At 35.9% G+C, this 24,207-nt stretch overlaps 3 protein-coding genes and 2 non-coding genes across 5 annotated transcripts; 3 read left to right on the forward strand and 2 right to left on the reverse strand.

The window, feature by feature from the left end:
* Window positions 1-2,067: 2,067 nt before the first annotated feature.
* On the reverse strand, window positions 2,068-2,684 carry LOC116106544. Its single transcript, XM_031392915.1, has one exon. It carries the CDS (start codon window positions 2,507-2,509, stop codon window positions 2,285-2,287), a length of 225 nt encoding a protein of 74 aa, XP_031248775.1. The 5' UTR covers window positions 2,510-2,684; the 3' UTR covers window positions 2,068-2,284.
* Window positions 2,685-2,937: 253 nt separating this feature from the next.
* Window positions 2,938-3,008, forward strand: TRNAG-CCC. Its single transcript has one exon. It is a non-coding gene; the product is annotated as a tRNA-Gly (tRNA).
* A 1,803-nt stretch (window positions 3,009-4,811) lies between these two features.
* On the forward strand, window positions 4,812-4,882 carry TRNAG-CCC. The gene has a single exon. It is a non-coding gene; the product is annotated as a tRNA-Gly (tRNA).
* A 946-nt stretch (window positions 4,883-5,828) lies between these two features.
* LOC116106549 (ABC transporter F family member 3) lies at window positions 5,829-13,781 on the reverse strand. The gene is made up of 18 exons (XM_031392923.1): window positions 13,478-13,781; window positions 13,182-13,394; window positions 12,351-12,540; window positions 11,999-12,207; window positions 11,697-11,843; window positions 11,054-11,182; window positions 10,867-10,968; window positions 10,618-10,764; window positions 8,891-8,953; window positions 8,732-8,778; window positions 8,552-8,611; window positions 8,152-8,234; window positions 7,799-7,893; window positions 7,340-7,426; window positions 6,927-7,014; window positions 6,668-6,753; window positions 6,208-6,270; window positions 5,829-6,083 (listed from the first exon to the last, which is right to left on the reverse strand). The coding sequence occupies exons 1-18, from the start codon at window positions 13,679-13,681 to the stop codon at window positions 5,961-5,963; spliced, it is 2,136 nt and encodes a 711-aa protein (XP_031248783.1). The 5' UTR covers window positions 13,682-13,781; the 3' UTR covers window positions 5,829-5,960.
* A 2,806-nt stretch (window positions 13,782-16,587) lies between these two features.
* Window positions 16,588-22,275, forward strand: LOC116106595 (glutamine-dependent NAD(+) synthetase-like). The gene is given in 14 exon segments (XM_031392966.1): window positions 16,588-16,642; window positions 16,645-16,780; window positions 17,162-17,467; window positions 17,564-17,787; window positions 17,987-18,090; window positions 18,220-18,354; window positions 18,874-19,042; window positions 19,540-19,675; window positions 20,052-20,190; window positions 20,364-20,540; window positions 20,876-21,043; window positions 21,432-21,527; window positions 21,615-21,743; window positions 21,838-22,275. Coding segments are annotated over 14 exon segments (2,196 nt in total). The 3' UTR covers window positions 22,060-22,275.
* Window positions 22,276-24,207: the final 1,932 nt, after the last annotated feature.

The raw sequence follows: 24,207 nt of genomic DNA on the forward strand, positions 1-24,207 counted from the left end.
TCTGTGTTTCAGTTACAACTATTATTAATTGTTTTTAGTAAAAGAGGAGTTATATATGCATCAAAAGTTTTATTATTGAAATGGTGAATAGGGCTAAGTGGTCCATTTGTCTTTTGGGCAATAAATCCTGGAAGCAGAACACAAATTTGGTCGGTCAATGGACAATTAACCTGGAAGTCCGGATATTAAATCGCTGTAGCAGAAGACAGCTTTTGGAAGCAGAAAACCAGTTTCTTGGTTTGACTGCCAACAACAGCACGGTCAAGTCTTTAGGCCTCACCATTTATTTACTGAAGACAAAAAACACTGAAATAAACACTAGTAACTCCTACAAAAGATTCCATAAGAGAAAACATTTCTTCTCATCTCAAAAGTTACAAGGTGTAGCGGCAGAAGAAAAACACAGGAGGGAGTTAAGGTCATTGAGATGCCTACTTCCCAGCCAAAGCAGAAAAGAGTTTCGGTACCAAAGAAAGGATCTTTGAAGGAAAAGAAAGCAAGGTTTTACATTATCCGTCGTTGCGTATTCATGCTTCTTTGTTGGAGGCAGGATGGAGATTAATACTGCCCGGTAATGTCAAAACATTCATGCTATGGTGCTCTGTAGAATAACTCTTGTAGTCTTGTATTTATAGGAAGGAGGGTACTGAAGGATGAATAAAATGAGAGAGAGATAAGAGAGAGAAAGGAAGATAAACTCAAAGGTAATGCACTTGCTGTGAATTTTTTAGAACAAGGAAATACAAACTACAAGCCTCTTTTATTATCTATTTTGTCAACTGATCTATATCCTTGCTAGACAGGATTGCAAGCTTCACAATGCTCCTTACAAACAGCAGCATATCCTAAACAACTATTGTTCCATTATCCACACTTCCTTTAAATGCAATAATATACGGGATTAAAGAAAAAGAGCTGGAAGCATGGTTGTGTTCTACGTATTTATTGATTTCAACACATAACATGCACACCTTATAGGAGGATTAGAGGGAAAAGAATAAAAATCAACACAAACAGCTTAAGTTGAGACCCCTCTGGTCTATGCCCCAAAAGTGTTTATCAAGTTTAGAGCCAACTTGTCATCCTAGAAGTGTTCATAAGTTACAGCTTTTTCCAGAAACACATCATGGGTAAGGAATAGAGGCCCATCAGCCTGACTAGAGCCTACTTTTCCTTATGGTAATAATGGTTAATGATATAAGACCTTCAGTTTTAGTCAAATATTAAGTGCATGCAAGCCAAGAACATGACCTCAAAATATTATAAAGACCAAGTAAAGGACACTAGAAGACAAATTTTACTTGGAAAACTGCACCCAGGCTAATAGCCAATTTCCTGAAGTATCACAATAAGATTTATTCACAAAAACAGGAAAAACTTGCTTTTTAACCAAATTTACAATCAAAAGTTGCAGTAGAATAAGGGCGCTCAAAGTAACCAATCGTCCAAGTATTATAAATGGCATTCCTCATAAAGCCTCTTGGTCATTACTATACCCAGGTGGGCTAAAATCTACACCAAATCTAAGGAATACGGTTCCAATTGTGGCCAACCAACAATGAGCTTAGAGTGGTACCCGGAAGATCTTCTAGCTACAAGAATGGAAAAATAATCTAAACATTTTCCTCATCAAAACTTGACATTTTTATGCATCACACTAAGTAGATAAATCTATCCAATTTCCTATAATATACATTACATTAGTATACCTAAGGCAGATTCTTTAAACAATTTAAATAAGCAATCAACAACCAAATCATTTAAGAAGAGAATTGAGTCTCAGCCAATGAACAAGAGACGACAACATTGAATTTGCAGAATTGCTCTCACAGCAAATTCGACAATAGAGACACCGAATAACTGAATAAAAAAATTGTATCCCCATGACATCCACATAAACCAATTAATGAAAACATTAAATTGACAGAGGATCAGCTATTTCTTCTAAAACAAATTCGGCTTCCATTCATTATCTTAACTCAAAAGAACCAAATGAAGAATCAATATTAGAATCCTGGTATATCAATGCTGATTCGGGCAGGCTATTGAATCGAATTAGATAGAAACTAAGATAAACACGATTTTAAAAAGACAATTCGCACAGAAAATACAGCAAACCAACATTCAGAATTCCGTTCACAAACAAACAGACAAATGAACAACAGAAATTATAACATCGTCATTACATATTGATTAATATCAATTGACATAACGAGGCCATGTTTTTGAAGGTAAAGAAATAAAAACGTCAATAAGAATGAGATACCGAGGAAGATGATGGGAGCTAAACCATGTGATCGGCAGAGTAAGAGTTGGAGGTGAGGGTGAGGGGCCGGTCCTTGGCTTCTTCCTCCTCGTCGTCGTCGGGGTCGGTGGTAGTGAGGTTGACGCAAGAGCAACGCTCCAGGGAGGCGAAAAAGGCGGAGACGACGGTGGCGCTGACCCAGTTGGCCACGCTGTTGAGACTCTCGCGAGATATGATGCCGTTGTTTGGATTGTTTTCTTCCATCACAATTCACGAATTCGATTAGGGATTTGCAATCGTAGAAGATTCAATTACAGCGAAATTGAAGGAAAAGAGAAGAGGAGGGACTCAATTGTCAAATAAATAAATAAATAGGACTGCTTTTTGTAAAGAGAAAAAGATTTTTGTCTCTCCAGCTTTAATTATTTATTTTTGGAATACTCCTTCCGTTCCGTCCGCCTGTCAAATAAGCAGTAACATCATAAGTTCACAACAATTCTTACACTTTCTTTCCTGTTATTTTTAAAATTACTCAATTAATTTAATCAGCTTCATTTAATTATTAATTAATGTGATATTTTGACAATCATTTCATTTTCCTTTCTTTTATTTTATGAAATTATTTACGGTCTGTTCTGGTCAAATTCAGCAAATTAAACACCTCCTTCATAACTAAAAGGCTTTCACGTCGAGCGCATCTGGTGTAGTGGTATCATAGTACCCTCCCACGGTACTGACCAGGGTTCGATTCCCTGGATGCGCATTTTTGTTTTTTATTTTAAAGATGTTTCTCGGCTTTTTGCCTCTTTCCGAATTACATTCCACAATCAATGATCCTATTTCCATCCGAAAATAAAAGATCCTTATTGTTTGATTCCAATACACTTTGCAAAAGCAAGCAGATATTTTTTCCTCATTCCTCATAAAAGAAGGATTTATAACATTTATAAGCTTGTTGCAAAAAGCCCCTCCCCGTTCCTAAAAACAGGAAGGGTGCGTTTATTTTAGTATTTTAGATATTATTTTTTTAAAAAGTAAAAGTTGGGTGGTATAGAATTTGAAAATTAACAAAAATACCTCTCTAAGTTTATTAATTTACTAGATACCCCTGTAATAAAAACATTAAAAATTACAAAAACTCCCTCACCCACCATTAAATACCTATAATCGGCTACCATTGTCGAAAAGTGACTGGAGTCACCGTATCAGGGCACAACCGACTGGAGATCTGGTCGATCGTGCATCGAGATGACCTTTTCCAGCCAAATCTACCATAGATCCGACTGAAAGAAATCAAATCTACGATTAGATCTAACCATTGACGACTAGATCTGATCACATTTGATAGTCAACGATAACCAAAGATATTGCCGTTGTTGATGACAGGATACGACTAAAAATCTGACTGTCAATGGCTAGATCTTTGATTGTAAATTTGACCTTTTCCGATAGATCTGACCGAAAAATGCTAGATCGACACATTACCGTCTAGATGCAACCGGTTATACGCCATTATACCAAATTCTAACCACCTTCCAACAATGATGACCAAAATCTGGCAAATGTGAATGAGTGGAAGTATTTTTGTCAATTCTTAAACTTTTTTTAGGAGGTGTTTAGTTAAATTAATAAACTTAGAAGGCTTAAAAATAATTGAATAAAATATAATAGTATTTTCAAAATAGGAGCATTTTAGAAATAATAGGAATAGAAACGGGGAAAAATAGGGAAACAAGCTCACTGAAAGACTTTTTAACACATATGAATTATAACTAAGAAGACAAAAACAAAAACAATTTAANGTCATTACATATTGATTAATATCAATTGACATAACGAGGCCATGTTTTTGAAGGTAAAGAAATAAAAACGTCAATAAGAATGAGATACCGAGGAAGATGATGGGAGCTAAACCATGTGATCGGCAGAGTAAGAGTTGGAGGTGAGGGTGAGGGGACGGTCCTTGGCTTCTTCCTCCTCATCGTCGTCGGGGTCGGTGGTAGTGAGGTTGACGCAAGAGCAACGCTCCAGGGAGGCGAAAAAGGCGGAGACGACGGTGGCGCTGACCCAGTTGGCCACGCTGTTGAGACTCTCGCGAGATATGATGCCGTTGTTTGGATTGTTTTCTTCCATCACAATTCACGAATTCGATTAGGGATTTGCAATCGTAGAAGATTCAATTACAGCGAAATTGAAGGAAAAGAAAAGAGGAGGGACTCAATTGTCAAATAAATAAATAAATAGGACTGCTTTTTGTAAAGAGAAAAAGATTTTTGTCTCTCCGGCTTTAATTATTTATTTTTGGAATACTCCTTCCGTTCCGTCCGCCTGTCAAATAAGCAATAACATCATAAGTTCACAACAATTCTTACACTTTCTTTCCTGTTATTTTTAAAATTACACAATTAATTTAATCAGCTTCATTTAATTATTAATTAATGTGATATTTTGACAATCATTTCATTTTCCTTTCTTTTATTTTATGAAATTATTTACAGTCTGTTCTGGTCAAATTCAGCAAATTAAACACGTCCTTTATATTTTTGCCAAAACGTTTTCACGTGGAGCGCATCTGGTGTAGTGGTATCATAGTACCCTCCCACGGTACTGACCAGGGTTCGATTCCCTGGATGCGCATTTTTGTTTTTTATTTTAAAGATGTTTCTCGGATTTTTTTCCTCTTTCCGAATTACATTCCACAATCAATGATCCAAGCCCTTTGATATTTCCATCCGAAAATAAAAGATCCTTATTGTTTGATTCCAATGCACTTTGCAAAAGCAAGCAGATATTTTTTACTCATTCCTCAGAAAAGAAGGATTTATAACATCTATAAACTTGTTGCAAAAAGCCCCCTCCTCGTTCCTAAAAAAGGAAGGGTGCGCTTATTTTAATATTTTAGATATTATTTTTTTTAAAAGTAAAAGTTGGATAATATAGGTTTTAAAAATTAACAAAAATATCTCTCTAAGTTTATTAATTTACTAAATACCCCTGTAATAAAAACATTAAAAATTACAAAAACTCTCCCACCCACCATTAAATATCTACAACCGGCTACCACTGTCGAAGGGTGACCGGAGTCACTATATCAACGCACAACCGACTGAAGCTCTGACTGATCGTACGTCAAGATGGCTTTTTCCAACCAAATCTACCATGAATCCAACTAGATCTGGCCATTGACGGCTAAATCTAACCACGTTTGGTCATCGATGACCAAAGTTATTACCGTCATTGACAACTAACTACGACCAAAGATCTGACTGTCAACAGCCTTTTCCAGTGGATCTGACCGAAAAAAGCTAGATAGACACGCTACCAACCAGATCCAACTAATAATACGCCATTATATTATATTCCAGCTACCTTCTGACGGTGATAGCCAGAATCTGACAAATGTGGATGGAAAAGGGTGTTTTCGTTAATTTCTAAGCTTTTTTTTAAAGGTGTTTAGTTAAATCAACAAACTTAGAAGACTTAAAATTAATTGAATAAAATATAATAGTATTTTCAAAATAGGAAAACAAATGTGTATTTTAAAAATAATAAGAGAAAAATAGGGAAACACGCGCACCAAGACTTTTTAACATATATGAATTATAACTAAGAAGACAAAAACAAAAACAATTTCATATAGTAATGAGAACTCTCGCACTAAACCTATGATATCCTCCAAAACAAAAATATGTAAATGTAATTCCAGTATCTATTTCTATTTGGACTGAAGTATCTTCTTGTAATCCAGGAACGTCCCGTGGAATGGTGCCACCCTACCTTCTGATACCACCCATAGGTCTTCTACACTTCCAGATATCAAATGCTCATCGTGACTAACCTGCAAGTATATATGAAACAAAGATTAAATATTAAAATATGATAAGTCTTATGCTCCCAATCAATCATTTTTAGTTTCAAAAGATGTTTCCTGATTGTAATCATCAAGGGAACAAGCACAATACCATGAGAATTCCTCCTTGGAACAAAACAAGTCCTTGAATTAGCGCCTCCACAGCATCCAAATCCTACATTTGAAAAACCATTGATTTGTCAAATCAAATGGCAAAAGTTAGGTGATATTTTACAATTTCTTACTGAGGCTCATGTTGCTTCAATACAAAACTGACCCGATGAAAGTAGAATACTATGTATTATCTCCCATGAGGTGTAACATAATATTTAATGCAACAAGGTGCTAAACAATTTATACATTTAATATTTTTTAACCAAGCGGGCATTTAAATTTTCTTTTCCCACATAAGAGAAGAATACAGTTCAAATAATATCAAAATTCTATCTTCAAAACAATTTCGGTCCCCTTTCCCCTTGTTAACATGAAATCAAGTCTTAATATCCAACTTTCTCCACATCTTACATTGCCAAATTACAAAAAGAGAAACAAATGAAAGGATAACAACTTACAAGATGATTGGATGGCTCATCAAGTAATATTATGTGTGGCTTCTTGAACGTAATCTTTGCAAATGCAACTCTACTTTTCTGACCACCTAATATAGCAAGCAGCAATTAGATAACACATGATTTGCATTCTTGTCATGGCAAACCATAAACCCAACTCGTGTAAACTCTATTGAGATCAAACCGAACTCCGGTTCCAGAAGTCAATTTAAAAACAAACTCTATAGTATAAGGACATATGAATATAAGAAAGGAAGAATACCAGACAAAGTGTACATAGGTTGAAGCGCTAAATTTCCAGTTACACCAAAAGAACCCAAGTGAGCTCGAAGCTTCTGCTCAGGCACTCCCTGCAAGAGATATAAGGATATGGTCACACAATGTTCATTGAGGAATGGATATTCTAAATTGCGCAATAACAGCAACAAGATGTCTGCCACAAAGCCTTTTAAGCACTATAGGAGTGTCTAACCTGATCCCACCCAGAACCCCTAAAATAGGGAATTCATGAGACAGGCTTGTTAGATGGGCTCAGGCCCAAAGTAATAATTTACCCTAAGTGTAAAGATTGATAAAGCATAATAACCGCATAGATATGCGCAACAAGATTTAGAGCTCAGTTGTCATTTGTTCCTTAACAGCCAAGTCTATCACAGATGGAAAGATGCAACTTACAGGGAAGCAGCGCATCATATACAAGAGGGGATTTGAAGATAGGTCAAGCCCATCAACATGGTGCTGACTGAAAACAGCTATGCGAACCTGTTCACAGAACAATATTAATCTCCATTAGACTAAAGAATATATATCCAGCCCAAATTTTGCACGATATTAAGACAGATCTTTAACGCCGAACTGTGTCAGCAAAGCAGTGACATTTAAAAGAAATTCCCAGTTCACAGGAAAGCGGGTAATTGTCATGGAAATACAATCAAGCAAAAATTCTAGATGTACTACACAGAATTTTCTTTTTCAAAATTTAGAAACATGTCAAGGAAATCTTATCCCCAGTTCACAAAAGGGGGTAGTTATCATGGAAATACAATCAAGCAAAAATTCTAGATGTACTACACAGAATTATCGTTTTTAAAATTTGTTTTCTATTATGAGAATGTGAAGAAAACAAGAAAATACCTTAGCTGAACGGAAAACTGTTCCAGAGCTTGGCTGTAGCTCGCCAGCAATTAGTTTGAGTATAGTTGATTTGCCAATGCCGTTTGGCCCAACCACTGCAGAATAAAATGAAGACCCAGATAAAAATAACTACCATATCATGGCTAGTATGTCATAATCAAGACCACCTTGGAATGGCAGGTATATCTTCCCTCAAAAATACAAAAAAAAAATGAGCAACTGCATTGATTTTCATAACACAATGTGGTTGTATATACAAATGTTAATGGATGAGAAACAAAAGCAGTTATTTATGATGAGCAACTAATGTTACAAAAAAAAAAAAAAGACAGCTAGGAGAGAAGCATCCTTACTTGCTATGCGGCTGTCAAGATCAATCCCAAAATTCAAATTCTTAAACAATATTGGGCCACCAGGGTAACCAAATGACGCATCGCTGCAATCAAATCCAAGAAAACTCAATATTATCCAATGAGCTTTGGATGTAAGTTATAATTCACATTCTGTACTCTTTGAAGAAAATTGCAATAACTTATAGGCAGATGCCACAAGTTCAAAAGAAATGATGTCACAAAGCACAGATCTCGTACTACTTGCAGTTTTTGGAAAACAAATGCAAAGATGGCATTTCATTGGAACACACTAGAATAAAAGGGTCCCATTCTTTTTTCTTTTCTTTTTCGATATGAAAAAGGGGTACCATTATAAAACATAGAAATTCAAAATTTCTCTGAAAGAGCTGCAAAGCCAAACCTGAAACTTATTATAGGCGGCCCAGGCCTATCATCTGGAGTTGGAAATTCAAACTTGTAGCTGTAGTACACAAAAGAAGGTAGCTAAGTAATTCTAAAAGAGGAAATACAAGACAAGAATTATTCAATCTCTAAATTTTAAATGTTCAGGCACACATCAAGTGTTAAAGGAGAAGATTACTCAGGGTCATTAACAACTTCATCTACATAACCCATCCGGTCCAATGCCTGACAAAGTCAAAGGTAACCATAAGCATAACATATCATGCAAATAGATGGCCCAGGAATTAAGTAGAGGTTATCATGAACTCAAGTCATTTGGCATGATGACAATATGCACCTTGATTCTTGACTGAACAAGAGATGCTCTCTTCGCATTGTAGCGGAACTTATCAATAAATGCCTACAGGGTAAGGAAGAACATTTGCATGTCAGATACAATTATTATAATCTGGAAAATAAGAAAAAGGAGATAAACTAAACCGGTATCGTACATGGCTTTTCCAGTACTTGGATGATGTGCAATAAATTCAAACATATTTACCCACCACACTAAGAATAACTAAGAAAATGAAAACAAACGCTAAGAGGGTAGCATAACAGTGTTCAGACAGTTTTTTGACAGATAATCAGGTCTGGTTACAGAACACTAAATGAAAATGTTCAAATGGATTGCACATCAGCAAGCATCTTGCACGTTAACAGTGAGCACAAAAAGACCTCATGTAAAGAATCAGATGAAACAAAATGGAATCCAGAACGATATTTAAGAGCACTGGGTTAAACAATAATTACAGACAAATTGCATCTCAATATCCGAACTATCCTACAGGCCCAAACCAATGTGAAAAGGCATATAACAAATAATAAAATAAGTTATACAGACAAACCAACAAGATTAACTTAAATCTAATCAAAACATACATCATCAAAGATAAAATATTGGTTCAATGAAGAAAACCTGCATATGGGATCTTGATCGTTCATTCGCCTCAAATGCCTTCTGTTGGTTCTTCATCTGTTCCTCACGTGTCCTCTCAAATGTATCATAATTCCCTTTGTAAGAATTCAGTTTTTGTCCATGTAGATGAAGAATATCTGTGACCACCTGAAAATAACAATAAATCAGCAAGCACGACAAAGATAAGTATACTACTCAAGAATAATTAGCTCCCTGAATCAGAAAAAACACACAGTTCATCAGTATTACCGTGTTCAAAAATTCTCTAGCATGAGAAACAACAATAAACGTTTTTGGCCATTTCACCAGGTATGATTCCAGCCATAGAACAGCATGAAGATCAAGATGATTCTGCAAATAAATAAATAATATACAACAGTTTATCTACACTGTAAGGAAAATATGTGTACCGAAGAGGATATAATATGTAACACACCGTCGGTTCATCAAGTAGCAACAAATCAGGCTCTATAAACAAAGCACGAGCCAAAGCAATTCGCATTCGCCACCCTCCAGAAAATGTCTTTGTGGCCTTCCTTTGCATTTCTGGAGAGAAACTGAGGCCCTGCAAATGTTCTCNATACAATTATTATAATCTGGAAAATAAGAAAAAGGAGATAAACTAAACCGGTATCGTACATGGCTTTTCCAGTACTTGGATGATGTGCAATAAATTCAAACATATTTACCCACCACACTAAGAATAACTAAGAAAATGAAAACAAACGCTAAGAGGGTAGCATAACAGTGTTCAGACAGTTTTTTGACAGATAATCAGGTCTGGTTACAGAACACTAAATGAAAATGTTCAAATGGATTGCACATCAGCAAGCATCTTGCACGTTAACAGTGAGCACAAAAAGACCTCATGTAAAGAATCAGATGAAACAAAATGGAATCCAGAACGATATTTAAGAGCACTGGGTTAAACAATAATTACAGACAAATTGCATCTCAATATCCGAACTATCCTACAGGCCCAAACCAATGTGAAAAGGCATATAACAAATAATAAAATAAGTTATACAGACAAACCAACAAGATTAACTTAAATCTAATCAAAACATACATCATCAAAGATAAAATATTGGTTCAATGAAGAAAACCTGCATATGGGATCTTGATCGTTCATTCGCCTCAAATGCCTTCTGTTGGTTCTTCATCTGTTCCTCACGTGTCCTCTCAAATGTATCATAATTCCCTTTGTAAGAATTCAGTTTTTGTCCATGTAGATGAAGAATATCTGTGACCACCTGAAAATAACAATAAATCAGCAAGCACGACAAAGATAAGTATACTACTCAAGAATAATTAGCTCCCTGAATCAGAAAAAACACACAGTTCATCAGTATTACCGTGTTCAAAAATTCTCTAGCATGAGAAACAACAATAAACGTTTTTGGCCATTTCACCAGGTATGATTCCAGCCATAGAACAGCATGAAGATCAAGATGATTCTGCAAATAAATAAATAATATACAACAGTTTATCTACACTGTAAGGAAAATATGTGTACCGAAGAGGATATAATATGTAACACACCGTAGGTTCATCAAGTAGCAACAAATCAGGCTCTATAAACAAAGCACGAGCCAAAGCAATTCGCATTCGCCACCCTCCAGAAAATGTCTTTGTGGCCTTCCTTTGCATTTCTGGAGAGAAACTGAGGCCCTGCAAATGTTCTCGGCTAGTGAGATAAAGTTAGAAAAAAAAAAAAAAAAAAAAAAAAGAGCAAGACAACAATCATAACCATGGTGCAGCACCACATGCATGATCATGATGTTTTGCATGGCCATTCAATCAAAATTTTACTCAAAACTTCACAGCCAACCAATTGTACTTCAACAACAAGGTCTGGCCACCGAATTATGGAGAATCTTTTGGTCACAGGGAGAATAAAATAACAATTAGGATCAAGAAAGTTTAAGATCAATGATGGCAATTTCAGAATTTGAGTCATTTACACTCAAATTAAGGACAGAACATCCCCACCTTCCTCAAAGTCCTCGCCTAATTCCCACTAGACATGGTCCATTTTTCCATTATTTTCAATGTCCATTATCCAAACAACTACGTTTTACTTTATCATGATCCACAACCAACAGTTAACATAATTTTCTTGTAGAGCCAAAGCTTGTTCGAGTAATACCACTATTATTGAGTGGCAAAAGATTTGTAAACTTACAGCAAGAATGGTAGCTGCACGTGCTTCTGACGAATCAGCATCAATGGCATCAAGTCTCTTGTATATTTCCGCAAGCCTTTGAGCAATAGCATCTTTGTCCATTGAACCATTTATCTTTTCAGTTGCATCCTCAAAGTCCAATTCTCTCTGAAAAACAATCGTTAAACTTATCAGTAAGACCACTTGAAAAGGAATATAACTACACCACAGACAATTAAAAAAAACAAAAAAAAACAAAAAAGCTAAGAGGCCAAGAACTGATAAAAAGACTTTTCTCTGCAGTAGAATAGCATAAATTCCACCTGTTGAGCAAGCAAACTTGCTTCTTCTTCCAAAAGCTGAGTTCTTTCAATATCAGTGTTAAGAACACACTGCAAGGCAGATGTATCATCCCCTACCACTTCTTGCTCAACATGTAATATCTGGCAGTTTGGAGGAATACCATCAATAGCATGCATAGCCATGTGCCTGAGAAAAGTTGTTTTTCCTGTACCATTTCTTCCAACAAGACCTGCACATAAATCAAAAAGTAGTATTATGGTTAACAATCAACCATCAAATTATTATCCCAATTGTAAAAACAACTATAAGCATTTGTGTATTTTTACTTTTATCTTCTACAAACAGGGCCATGTGAAATGGAAAGGAACAAACCATAATGCCTTCCAAAAGAAAGAGTAACTGAACCATCCACAATAAGATCACGTCCGCCCACAGAAACATTAAAGTTCTCCATATGTATATCCTTCACAGCCGGCCCACCAGCCCTCTCATGATTCACACATGCCACAGGCATCCCTGCTCTAACCGCTTCCATTTCAGCCAGATGAATTTGGTATTGGGCCTGCACAGAATAATTCAATAACAATTATAACAATCAAAGTATACATTTCCTCTGAACATCATTAAATGTAATCACAATTCCTCAATAACAAAATGGAAAAAAATAATTAAATGTCTATAGGATACGTACTACTATATTGGATGCATTGACAGAGCAAAGTAGAGTCCAAGAGGGTCAATTGACCCTTCTGGACTTTGGAAAATTCTTAATTGATTATTACAAATATAGCTCTATTTTAGTTTAGAATATGATAATTATTCCATCCACTTGTCCAAAACTCAATGCTTCAATCCTCCCCTTTCGCATTTTCCCTTTGTTGATCAAAACACCCCAAATCCCAAATTTCTTTTTTCCTCTTTGTGACCAAAATTTCCCACATCCCTAACTACAATTCACTCAAAGCTCAACTCATTAACTTTTATTTAATGCTAAAATTTCATATAAAATACTTGACTATCATATCATGTTCTCTTATGAAAAAATGTCAAAAAGAAAAAAAAAAATGTCAATAAATTAAATGAAATAATATAGATTGATGAGTATAAATATGTTTACTGTTTTTGTTAAAAAAGTTGAATTATATTTTAAATTTGCCCCCAGAACTTGAATACAATAGATCAAATATTAATATCAACGTTCACCTCTCTCTGGCGTTCGTCTTTCCTCTTTTTCCTTTCTAACTTGGCTTTGTCACGTTCAGTCAAAACTGGACCGTCTATCACCTCAGGCTTCTTCTTCGGAACCTCCTCATCCATTCCATCATTCATTCTTAAAGGCGCCGTAAGGCTCCGCACAGTTGGTTTCGGTTTCACTAACCCATGCTTCCCAAACTTCTCAGTCAGTTTACTACAAACCTAGAGCAAAAATCAACAATTAATGATTGATCATCAAAATCTTCACAACAAATCCAAATTATAAAGGATAAAATTAAGCTGACCAAGCGGCACTCATTGAAGTCGGTGACACATTCCGCGCCAACGAGGAGCTCGCCGATGGCATCGAAAGCGCCCTCGCCATCCTCACCGAAATCGAAGTCCTCATCCGCAAGGACGTTGACGATGTAGTCAATAATCGGCTGGTCCACGTCCAGGGCTCTCCGGCCGAGAACCTCGTGCACCACTGAGCTTGCCACTTCGGTCATCGGGCCCGCCAGTAGTATAACAGACAACAAGGAAAAGGAGTTTGTGAAAGGGCTCTTGTTCTGAGAGCAAATTGGGAGTATGGAGAGATAGCGAACTTAAGACAAGTAAACGGCGCCGTTTTTTTAATGGGTTTAGCCATTGGGTAGTGTTTTTGAACCGGACCTATTTGACGATTAACACGTTACTTCATATTTAAAAACTTCTATCTAAACAGTAAACCCCAATTAATACCCAAAATACCCTTCAAATCTTAATTACATTATTTTTTACACCCATTTCTCCAATTCAATTTTAGAATCAAAACATCAATTTTAAGTAGTACGAAATCTAGAAAATGGAAGTATTTTCCATTAAACAAACAATTTCAATGATTATGGTAACTTAAATTTAGGATTCATGGAAGAAATAAAGGTTTAAAAAATTATATAATAGAGTGGGTTAACTTAGAATTTATGATGTCTATTATGGTAATTGTCTTGAGGAGGAAATAGCCTTTGGGCCTAGTTGCTGGCTATGGAACTACTGAAGAAGAAGTGGAGCATCCGGATTTTTTCTTCCTCTTTCAGTGGAGCAGATGGCTCCTCTGTGGCTGCTATAGTTGGCTGCAGGCGCCAACTTCTTGTAAAAAGGTCAATTTTGAGGCGTCAAACATATACTGTTAATATCTGGATCAAGGACAAAATTAAGAGTTGAATATGTATATACATTATGAGATTAATTACTGATATATAGTTCATTTTGGTTTGCACGCAGAAACTGCAAACGGGAATGAACAAGTAAAAGATGATGCAATACGAATCGGACATTATACTGACGAAGAGTTCCCGACTGATAGCATAGAATTCTCAAAACGTATTCTCTATGCAGTTTATATGAGATCTGAAAATAAGTAGTTAATTGTTATGTTATCTTAACAGGTCCGGGTTTGTTTATTGAAGTTTTAAAAAAACAATTAATCGACACAAATAGACTGTCTTGACCCCTTCCTATCATGCTGTGGTGTGTGTGTATATATAAAATCAAGGATATCCAGTTAGTTTGCGTGTACTTCAATTAATCATTCGAAGTCTTGAAATTAACAATCGAATAAATCATTTCAGTGATTACCCCAATCAAATTCAAGACCTCTTGAGTAATACCTCCAAGAGTTGAGTCATCGAACGGTGGTTTTAAACATTCTAACTTGTTTTACACTTCAACGTGTCAACTCAAAAGTCATCTTAACTTGACCTGTCGATAAATGACATTTTTATCTGTGAGGTTTGAAGTAACCTAGGTCCAATGAAATCCAAAAATGTCAATATAGTCCCTGTCAGTGTCAGATTGCAGCGTTAGGAAGAATTAACGTTGTAAGGGTAAAGTTGTCCATACAAACATTTTAAGAATAATAATATAAAACAAGAAACATTTTCAATTAATAAAAAGAGAGAAACAATAAATGACCCCTCGCACACCCCACTATCTGCACGACTACACACTCACCCTTACCGACCGATTCCACCCACAAGCCCAACCTGACCAGCCCACTCATCCCATCGTCGTAGGCCTTGACTAGCCTTTGTTGGTGGTGGCTTAGGGTTGAATTATTGTTTTGAAGTTTTGGGTTTTGGATTTGACTGATTTGCTGGTTTCTTTTTTCATCTTTATTTTCTTGATGCTCAATAAGATATAGGATTCTTTTTTAAGGTAGAGATTTTTATTTTAAATTTTTTGTTTTACTTGTGATAATGTTTTTATTTTTTTACAAATTCTGTTAATTTTATTTTTATTTTAGTCATTATTATATTGTATTAATCTCTATAGTCTTAGATATTTTTTTTTTTATTCTTCCTAATAATAGAAATGGGGGGTACAATAGACATTTGTTTTCAAAAGCAATAACACATTCTAAAATTATCTAACGGCACAAGTTTGACAGGGACTAAAAATGACTTTTCCGGATTTTACTGCACTAGTGTAGTACTTCCTTCAAACCTCAGGGACGAAAATGTTATCTACTCTAACCCGTCCAAGGATCCTAACCCGTCCAAGGATCCTGGCCCTGGCGCCTCAGCCACGTTCAACGCAAAAAAAAAAAAGTAGTTAAAAACAAGTGGAATCCCAAAATCTTTCTACAAACATCACGTTCACGCACCTTGGTCTTCTCTGCCATTTTTAACTTTCTCATAGCCAACCAAATCCGAGAGACAGAGAACAAGAACATTAAACTCGCAAGAATCCATACGAATCGCCAGAACACCGTCACGATTAACTGTGAAAACACATTCCTGCCCCAACCACGGACGCCATCACCGTTCGACATTATCGCTCTCTGCTGTTAACCAAGTATGTGTCTATTTACTATTTTTATTTTTGTGATTTATATTGCTTGAGTGAAGCGAAGTTGTTTCTTATGGAGAAGTCAAGAGACATTTGATATTTGTTAAGAGAGGAAGTATGAGTAAAAGAAAGGATATGGCGTTAGGATTTTGAAACTGTGTCCTCTTCCGCAGAGGAATCCGATTCCATTTTTGGTGTATTTTTGTAAGAACAAAAGAGTCAGTCACTTTGCTTATTTTTTTTGGGGTAGATTTATAATTAGACGAATTAATAAATATTTATCTAGTTCCCCTTCATTTTTTTATTTTCTATTCTGACAAAAAAATCAGCTAGTGTGGCTTTTAAGACATTAATTGTTATGCGAGAGATTCCGCATAAAAAAACGCCGAAATACCAAAGGCGGCCACAGAAAGTCGTGCTCTTCCCTGTAGTTGCAGCCACCACGCACAAAAGTAGAATAATAAAATTGCTTTTCTTCTTCTTCTTCTGTGTTTTTATGTTTTCGTTTCCAAAAGTTTAGGTTCGTCTGTGTCTCTGAAATATAACATGCCAAAACTTGAAAATTTTGTTCTGGTAGGATTTGAAGATGAGGCTGCTAAAGGTTGCGACCTGTAACTTGAACCAGTGGGCCATGGACTTCGACGTAATTTGAAGAACATAAAGGAGTCCATTGCTAGGGCTAAACAATCTGGAGCTGTGATTAGGCTCGGTCCTGAGCTTGAAATCACTGGTTATGGCTGCGAAGACCACTTCTTGGAATTAGATACCGTCAATCACGCGTATTTTTTACATTCTTTATTGAAACTTAGGCAATTGATTATCACTCGGTTTATTATTTACATTTTTGAATGAATGCATTTAGATCATTTTAGCATATTCTTGAAATTTCTTTTCCTTTTTTCTTTTTTTTTTTTTTTTTTTTTTTGGTGTAAATGTAATGATGTTGATTGAGTATAGTTGGTTTAGGAGTTAATCTGATTTTCATTGTGTATTTTCTAGTCTATGAGTTAGTTCTTTCTGCTATGTTTGGAAGTTCGATATGCTTGCATTTTGGGGAAATGAAAATTAACTAGTGTATTTTAATCCATTCAAGTAAATTCTTGAAATATCATTAATCATTGTTTTTAAATTTCATGATGATTGAAGTTGTTTTCTTGCAGATGGGAGTGTTTGAAAGAAATACTGGTAGGTGATTGGACAGATGGAATACTATGCAGCATAGGAATGCCTGTGATTAAAGGATCAGAGCGTTATAATTGTCAAGTTATGTGTTTGAATAGGAAAATTATCATGATCCGCCCCAAATTGTGGCTTGCAAATGATGGAAATTACCGGGAACTTCGATGGTTTACGGCATGGAAGCAAAAAGACCAGCTGGTGGACTTCCAGCTCCCAAATGAAATTTCTGAGGCTTTGTCTCAGAAATCGGTGCCTTTTGGTTATGGGTTCCTTCAGTTTTTAGACACGTAAGCATCAGCTTAATGGTTCTACTTTTTGTTTATGCGGTACTATCTTTTAGATGATGACTTGGATGCCAACTTCTTGTATTTTTTCCTTGTTAGAGCTGTTGCTGTAGAAGTTTGTGAAGAGCTTTTTACTCCTGTTCCCCCTCATGCTGACCTTGCATTGAATGGAGTTGAAGTGTTTATGAACGCCAGTGGAAGTCACCACCAATTAAGAAAGCTTGATTATCGCATTCGTTCTTTTATAAGTGCTACTCAATCTCGTGGAGGGGTTTACATGTACAGTAATCAACAAGGATGCGATGGTGGCCGCCTCTATTTTGGTGCATAACATGCTCTTGATAGGCTAGACATGTTTTTTATCGTTGCTTTTTTTTGTTTTGGCTTATTGAAATAATTTAAAGTGCTCTAATTCTCCATTCATCAACATCTGCGTGTGAATAGCAGTCTATATTTTTTATTAGAGTGCATGTGTAGACGTTTTTTTCCTACTATACTGAGGTACAAATTTACTCTTTGCAGATGGATGTTCTTGTGTTGTTGTAAATGGAGATATGATTGCTCAAGGCTCACAATTTTCATTAAAAGATGTGGAGGTTGTGGTTGCACAAGTAGATCTAGATGCGGTATGCTATGATGTTGCATTACTTCTGTGTTTGCTTTTGTATGATCTTTGTGGCTTTTTATGTCCATTAAGACCAAAAAAGATCAGATATGGTTTTCAGTAATTATTTTACTTGTTTGTTTAATCTCAGGTTGCTAGCCTGAGAGGATCCATAAGTAGTTTTCAGGAGCAAGCAAGTTGCAAAACCAGAATAGCATCTGTGGCGGTGCCGTACAGTCTATGTCAATCTTTTAACCTGAAAATGTCACTTTCGAGTCCACTTCAGGTCAGTTACTGGTTCAGTTAGCATTATAAAAGTCGACATGATTGATTTTGTACTACTATTTTCTGTTTGTGAATAGTTATCTTTATTTGTTAGTGGTGCATGTATTATGGAGCTACTATATTTATGCTTTGAAATATTGAGTAGTTTACCTGCTGGCAGCTGTTAGATTAGAACTTATGCAACCGCCTACAGCTTTTGAATTGGAAATGCTTGCTTTTTGAGTAATAGATTTTGGTTCACATTTTAGGTGCTTTCTATTGGTTTTCTCTCCTTGAAAATTGGGAATTTGGCCTATCTTAATATTTTACTTCCATTTAAATATATGCCTCTTGAAGAAATCTAAATCTGAACTTGATTATAGGTTCTAAATGAACTATCTTCATGTTAATTACTGACAATAATCTATAAAATGTATGCATTTTTTGCCCATCTGCTTATGTGTGAAAAATTTATTGACCTATGGAACTTTCTGGTTAAACATTTGTTTTTGCTACATAAACCATCATTTATTAATTGCAGATTGTGTATCACCCTCCCGAGGAGGAAATAGCCTTTGGGCCTGGTTGTTGGCTGTGGGACTATTTAAGAAGAAGTGGAGCTTCTGGATTCTTGCTTCCCCTTTCTGGTGGAGCTGATAGCTCCTCTGTGGCTGCTATTGTTGGATGCATGTGCCAACTTGTTGTAAAAGGTCTTTTTAACTGTATCTTTTTGTGTGTTTCACTGCCCACACACCATCTTAAGTAGCTAGCAATTTAATTAATTCAGCTATTCTATGAGGATTAGTTGTTTCAGGTGAGTGGACTGAGACAAGTTTCTTTGATCTCTTTCATTTGCTTGCTTAGCTAGTGCAACAGGTTGCATGAATTAAAAATTAAAGGCACACACTCATGACCCTGGATAGTGTTAGAAGAGAATGGTACCCTGAACTACTGAACTAATTCTTATTCACTTAAATGATATACTTGGGTTTCTAGCTGTTTTGGGTTAAAATTTTACCTGATAGCCTTATATTTCTCCATGTCCATGTGTCCGTTCTGGTGTTTCTTGTGGAATCTACCCTGTGAGCTAGCCCAAATTCTATAGTACTGCAGCAACAGAACAAACAACTCTTCCTCATGCCATGAACACAAAGCAAGAGTAATGTCTATCATCGTCTGATTGGAGTTCATTTTGGTTTGCTTGCAGAGATTGCAAATGGGGACGAACAAGTCAAAGCTGATGCAATACGAATTGGACATTATACTGATGGACAGTTTCCTACTGACAGCAAGGAATTCGCAAAACGAATTTTTTATACAGTCTATATGGGGTCTGAAAACAGGTGGGTACATGTGTGCAGGATCATTGCTTATCCTTTTTATGCCTATTGTTATAGTATCTGTGCACTAACAGTCAATACTAATACTGTCTTGTTGAAGGTCATCTCTATCTTATACTATTATAGAGAGCCCAGAGCTCATTTTGTCTTGGCTAAAACATAGAGTTAGTCTCCAACGTATGTCAGAAATATCACGTTCCCTATTATTAAGTTTCAAAGTAAACATGGAAACTGTCTTATGTAAATTATCTCACATGCAAGGACATAATCAAATAAGTTGATTGGATTTAACATTAGCTTATGTCTTAAGATTACTAATTAGTTTTACGTATAAATTTTTCCATAAAAGTGGTATATTAACAGGGTTTATTTCTTGCAGTTCTGAAGAAACAACGATGCGTGCAAAGAAGCTAGCTGATGAGATTGGCTCATGGCACCTTGATGTTTGCATAGACAGTGTTGTTTCTGCTCTTCTATCTTTATTTCAAACACTTACTGGAAAGCGGCTACGTTATAAGGTAAATAGTAGTTGGAAACTCAACTTCCTTTTTGAGAACAAAAGTTTTCCTTTAAGAATCATCAATAACTGGCGACTTGTGATCCTGCTGTACATGGTCAACTGAGATTGATAACGGTCATGGTTATCTTTGTCTGCTTTAAAATGATGGTTAATCTGGTTTTCTTTTCATAGGTAGATGGGGGATCTAACATTGAGAACCTGGGATTGCAAAACATTCAAGCTCGAATCAGAATGGTGCTGGCATTTATGTTAGCATCACTGTTGCCTTGGGTTCATAATAAACCAGGGTTTTATCTGGTATTGGGTAGTTCCAATGTGGATGAAGGCTTACGTGGTTATCTGACAAAGGTATATGATTTAAGCATTTTTAAGAAGCTACATGTTGCCCGATTGTTATAATTCCGCCTTCCCAAAAGCGAGAAACTTTTCTTGATTACAGAACTTCATTACTTTATTAATCACGACTTTGTGAAGCGGGTTTAATTAGTTCTTGTTCTGTGTTTTGGTATGCTATTTGTTTCATTGTGCTGTTTGCATTATTAACTTCTGGTTCAGCTGGTAAAATGTGTGTTAATCTAATTAAGCTTTGGGGGTTGCTGTTCTTTTTATTGGAATATTGTGGTTAATAGTTCATCTGTATTAATGATTTTCTTATGGGAACTTACTTTTTATTTCTGTTCCAGTATGATTGCAGCTCAGCAGATATAAATCCCATTGGAAGCATTAGTAAACAGGATTTGCGACAATTTCTACGATGGGCTGCGGCCCATCTCGGTTACTCTTCCTTAGCAGAAATTGAAGCAGCTCCACCTACCGCTGAATTAGAGCCCATACGTTCAAACTACAGCCAGGTATTATGTCATGAAAACTTTTGTCATTTCTTCTTTTTGTTCTTTAGGGACATGTTATTCTGATCTCTCTCTTGGAAAAAACTTATATCAGTATTGAGTTACATAAGGTTATTTGTCATCAAGAAGATCAAAAGAAAATTTATACTCTGGTCGTTAGTCGCATCCTTGTGGCAAGTTTGTCACTTTTCATATACGCTATTATTTAATAGTTTATATCTCAACATCTTGAATCGCACACGCCTTCATTTTGATCTTGTGTCTCTCTCTTTCAGTTCCTGGAGGGTATTATAGTTTAGTTTTCCTATTTTATTAGTTTCCTTGAATTTTTGCAAATAAATAATATTCATATCTAGAATTGGTGTGTAACATCACATTCTGCATGAAACAGCTGGATGAAGTAGACATGGGAATGACATATGAGGAACTCTCAGTGTATGGAAGGTTACGGAAAATTTTCCGATGTGGTCCAGTATCAATGTTCAAGGTTCGACTTTGAACTTAAATATGTTCATGATGCGCACAGTTTTTGCTTGTTAGTAAACTGATTCTTATGGTACTATGCTTGTTTCAGAATCTCTGCTACAGATGGGGTGCAAGATTAACCCCATCAGAGGTGGCTGATAAAGTCAAATACTTCTTCAAGTACTATTCCATTAATCGACACAAAATGACTGTATTAACTCCTTCGTATCACGCCGAGGTATATAACTGAAACTTGCTAATATCGTATTAAAATGTTTTTCCGACCAAATTTTTTATGTAAAGCAAAACTTAACCGATCTTATTCCATGCAGAGTTATTCACCAGAGGATAACAGGTTTGATCTGCGACAATTTCTCTACAATGCGAGATGGCCATACCAATTTCGCAAGATTGATCAGCTTGTTAAGGAGTTGGATGGTGAGAAAATTCCTTTTAAAGAAGCTAGTGAACAGGAGCTGATGGTTGCGGCATCAGCTGTTGGTGGGATGGGAGTTGTGGCAGCAGGTTCAGGCAACCCAAAAGCTGGTCACTAGTTCAAATAGAGCTTCATTTATGTTTGATTAAATGCAGACAAATGTCTCTAATTGATTTTTTTGTTAAGTTATAAAATATGTAATAGTAGAATAAAAGGTTCATTGATATGTTTCAATGAGTAAAGCATCCACGTAAAACAGGAGCATTTCGGCTTCTTCTTTTAGTTAAAATGTATATTGATTGTTTATTCCATCCAAGTGAAAATCTTCACTCCATCTGCTATAATGTAAAGTATTCTTTGAACTCCTTTTAAGTTTAATATTAGGAAGGGTGACAAGTCCATTGCACGTTCTTCCATTGCACGTTCTCTAATCCAACACAATAAAGAGTTATGCTAAATGAAGATTCAATGGATCTTGAATAAATTTTTAGAGTTTTAGTTTTCATGTTCTACGTCATCAAATTTAAATGAGTTAAGTGTATAACATTTTCTAAAGGTGCATTTATTACACGGAATTCTTTATCACTAAAAATATAGGATTATCACCATTGTTTTAAAAATCAGATCGTTCATTGACCCGGTTAAAGGGCGTTTATGGATTGACCAATCCAATCAATTGGACCGATCGGTCTGACTGGTATGTAACAATCTCATCTTTAAGCAATTCTATTAATTGTTATAAGTTTAAAAATTAGCAAATACATCCCTAAAAGTTAATATAAACCCTTATAAGTTTAAAATAAAATAAATACACCTTCAAGTTTTATTATTAATTATTTTTTCTCTCTCCCCATCACTTCCGTCTTCCACTTTTCTCTCCCCATCATGCCATCACTCTCCGTCCATTTCTTTCTTTTTCCTTTTTTCTCTCTCTCCCCCATCACTCCCGTCACTTTCTTCTCTTTCTCTCGTTCTTCTTCCTCGTCTCTTTCTTCTTCTTTCTTCTTGCTCTACTTTCTTCTCTTTCTCTCGTTCTTCTTCCTCGTCTCTTTCTTCTTATTTCTTCTTGCTATACTGTAATTTTTCTTCACTTTCTTCTTCCTTCTCTTTCTCTTCATCTCCACTTTTCTTTCTTCTAATCTTCTTCCTTCTCTTTCTCTTCATCTCCTCTTTTCTTTCTTCTAATCTTCTTCCTTACTCTTTCTCGTGTCTCCTCTTCTCTTTCTTCTTCTTTCCCTTCCCTTCCCCTCTCCTTACTTCTTCTTTACAGTTGAAGATGAAAATGGAAGATAATGAAACGGTGTTGAAATTAGTTTAGGAATATGAGTTTTTCTGAATTAGACGAACTATTTTAAGCCTAGGGCCGGTCGGTTCGACGGTTTTGTATTGTTCCGTCGGTCCATTACCGGTCCAAAACGGATTTATTGACATTCCCGGTTTTATGTAAACCCAGACCGAAGTAAAAGACGGCTCCCGATCGAACCGGTCAGACCAATCGGTCCGGTCCGAGTTTTAAAACAGAGATTACCACTAAGATAAATTACCTTAAGGGGGCGTTTGGTTAGGGGTTATGTGGGATTACTTGGGTAATGTCATCTTACATTACTTGATTACCATGTTTGGTTGTCAAGTAATATAAGATACCGGTAATCTTCAAATACTAATAGTGGTTACTATTGGTAATATAGGAGGTAATCTGATTACCTCTATTTTCTTAGGTATTCTGAGATTACCAGGGTTGTCATTTTTTGTTACAATTTTATCCTTTATTAATAAAATTTTTGGACAATAATACCCCTACTTTAAAACAAATTTTTCTAAAGGGTGCATTTATTACAGGGAATTCTTTATCACTCAAAATATAGGATTACCACTAAGATAAATTACCTTAAAGATTAATGGGAGAATGTTATACTAATATATTTGGTTAGATTTGTGAGTATAAATAATTAATATATTTGATTGAGAGGAATAAAATATTGTCGAGGGATTTTCACTTAATTGCCCTTCTTTGTTAATATTATTATTATTATTATTAAGAACATTTTTTTAGCCCCCTATATTTGAGAATTTAGCTAAAACACCCCAACAACAAAAGTTTAAAATTTAACAAAATATACCCAACCACACAAGACGATTGTCGGCCGCCAGCCACCACGACCGCACCGCTGACAGCTGCCAGAATGGCACACAACCGATCAGATGTGGCATGTCGTGCGCTGATCTTGCCATTTCTGGCTAGATTGAAGGCCGAAAACGGCCAGAT

This window comes from Pistacia vera, unplaced genomic scaffold (assembly GCF_008641045.1).
Source record: "Pistacia vera cultivar Batoury unplaced genomic scaffold, PisVer_v2 Contig52, whole genome shotgun sequence".
Taxonomy (NCBI): domain Eukaryota; kingdom Viridiplantae; phylum Streptophyta; class Magnoliopsida; order Sapindales; family Anacardiaceae; genus Pistacia; species Pistacia vera.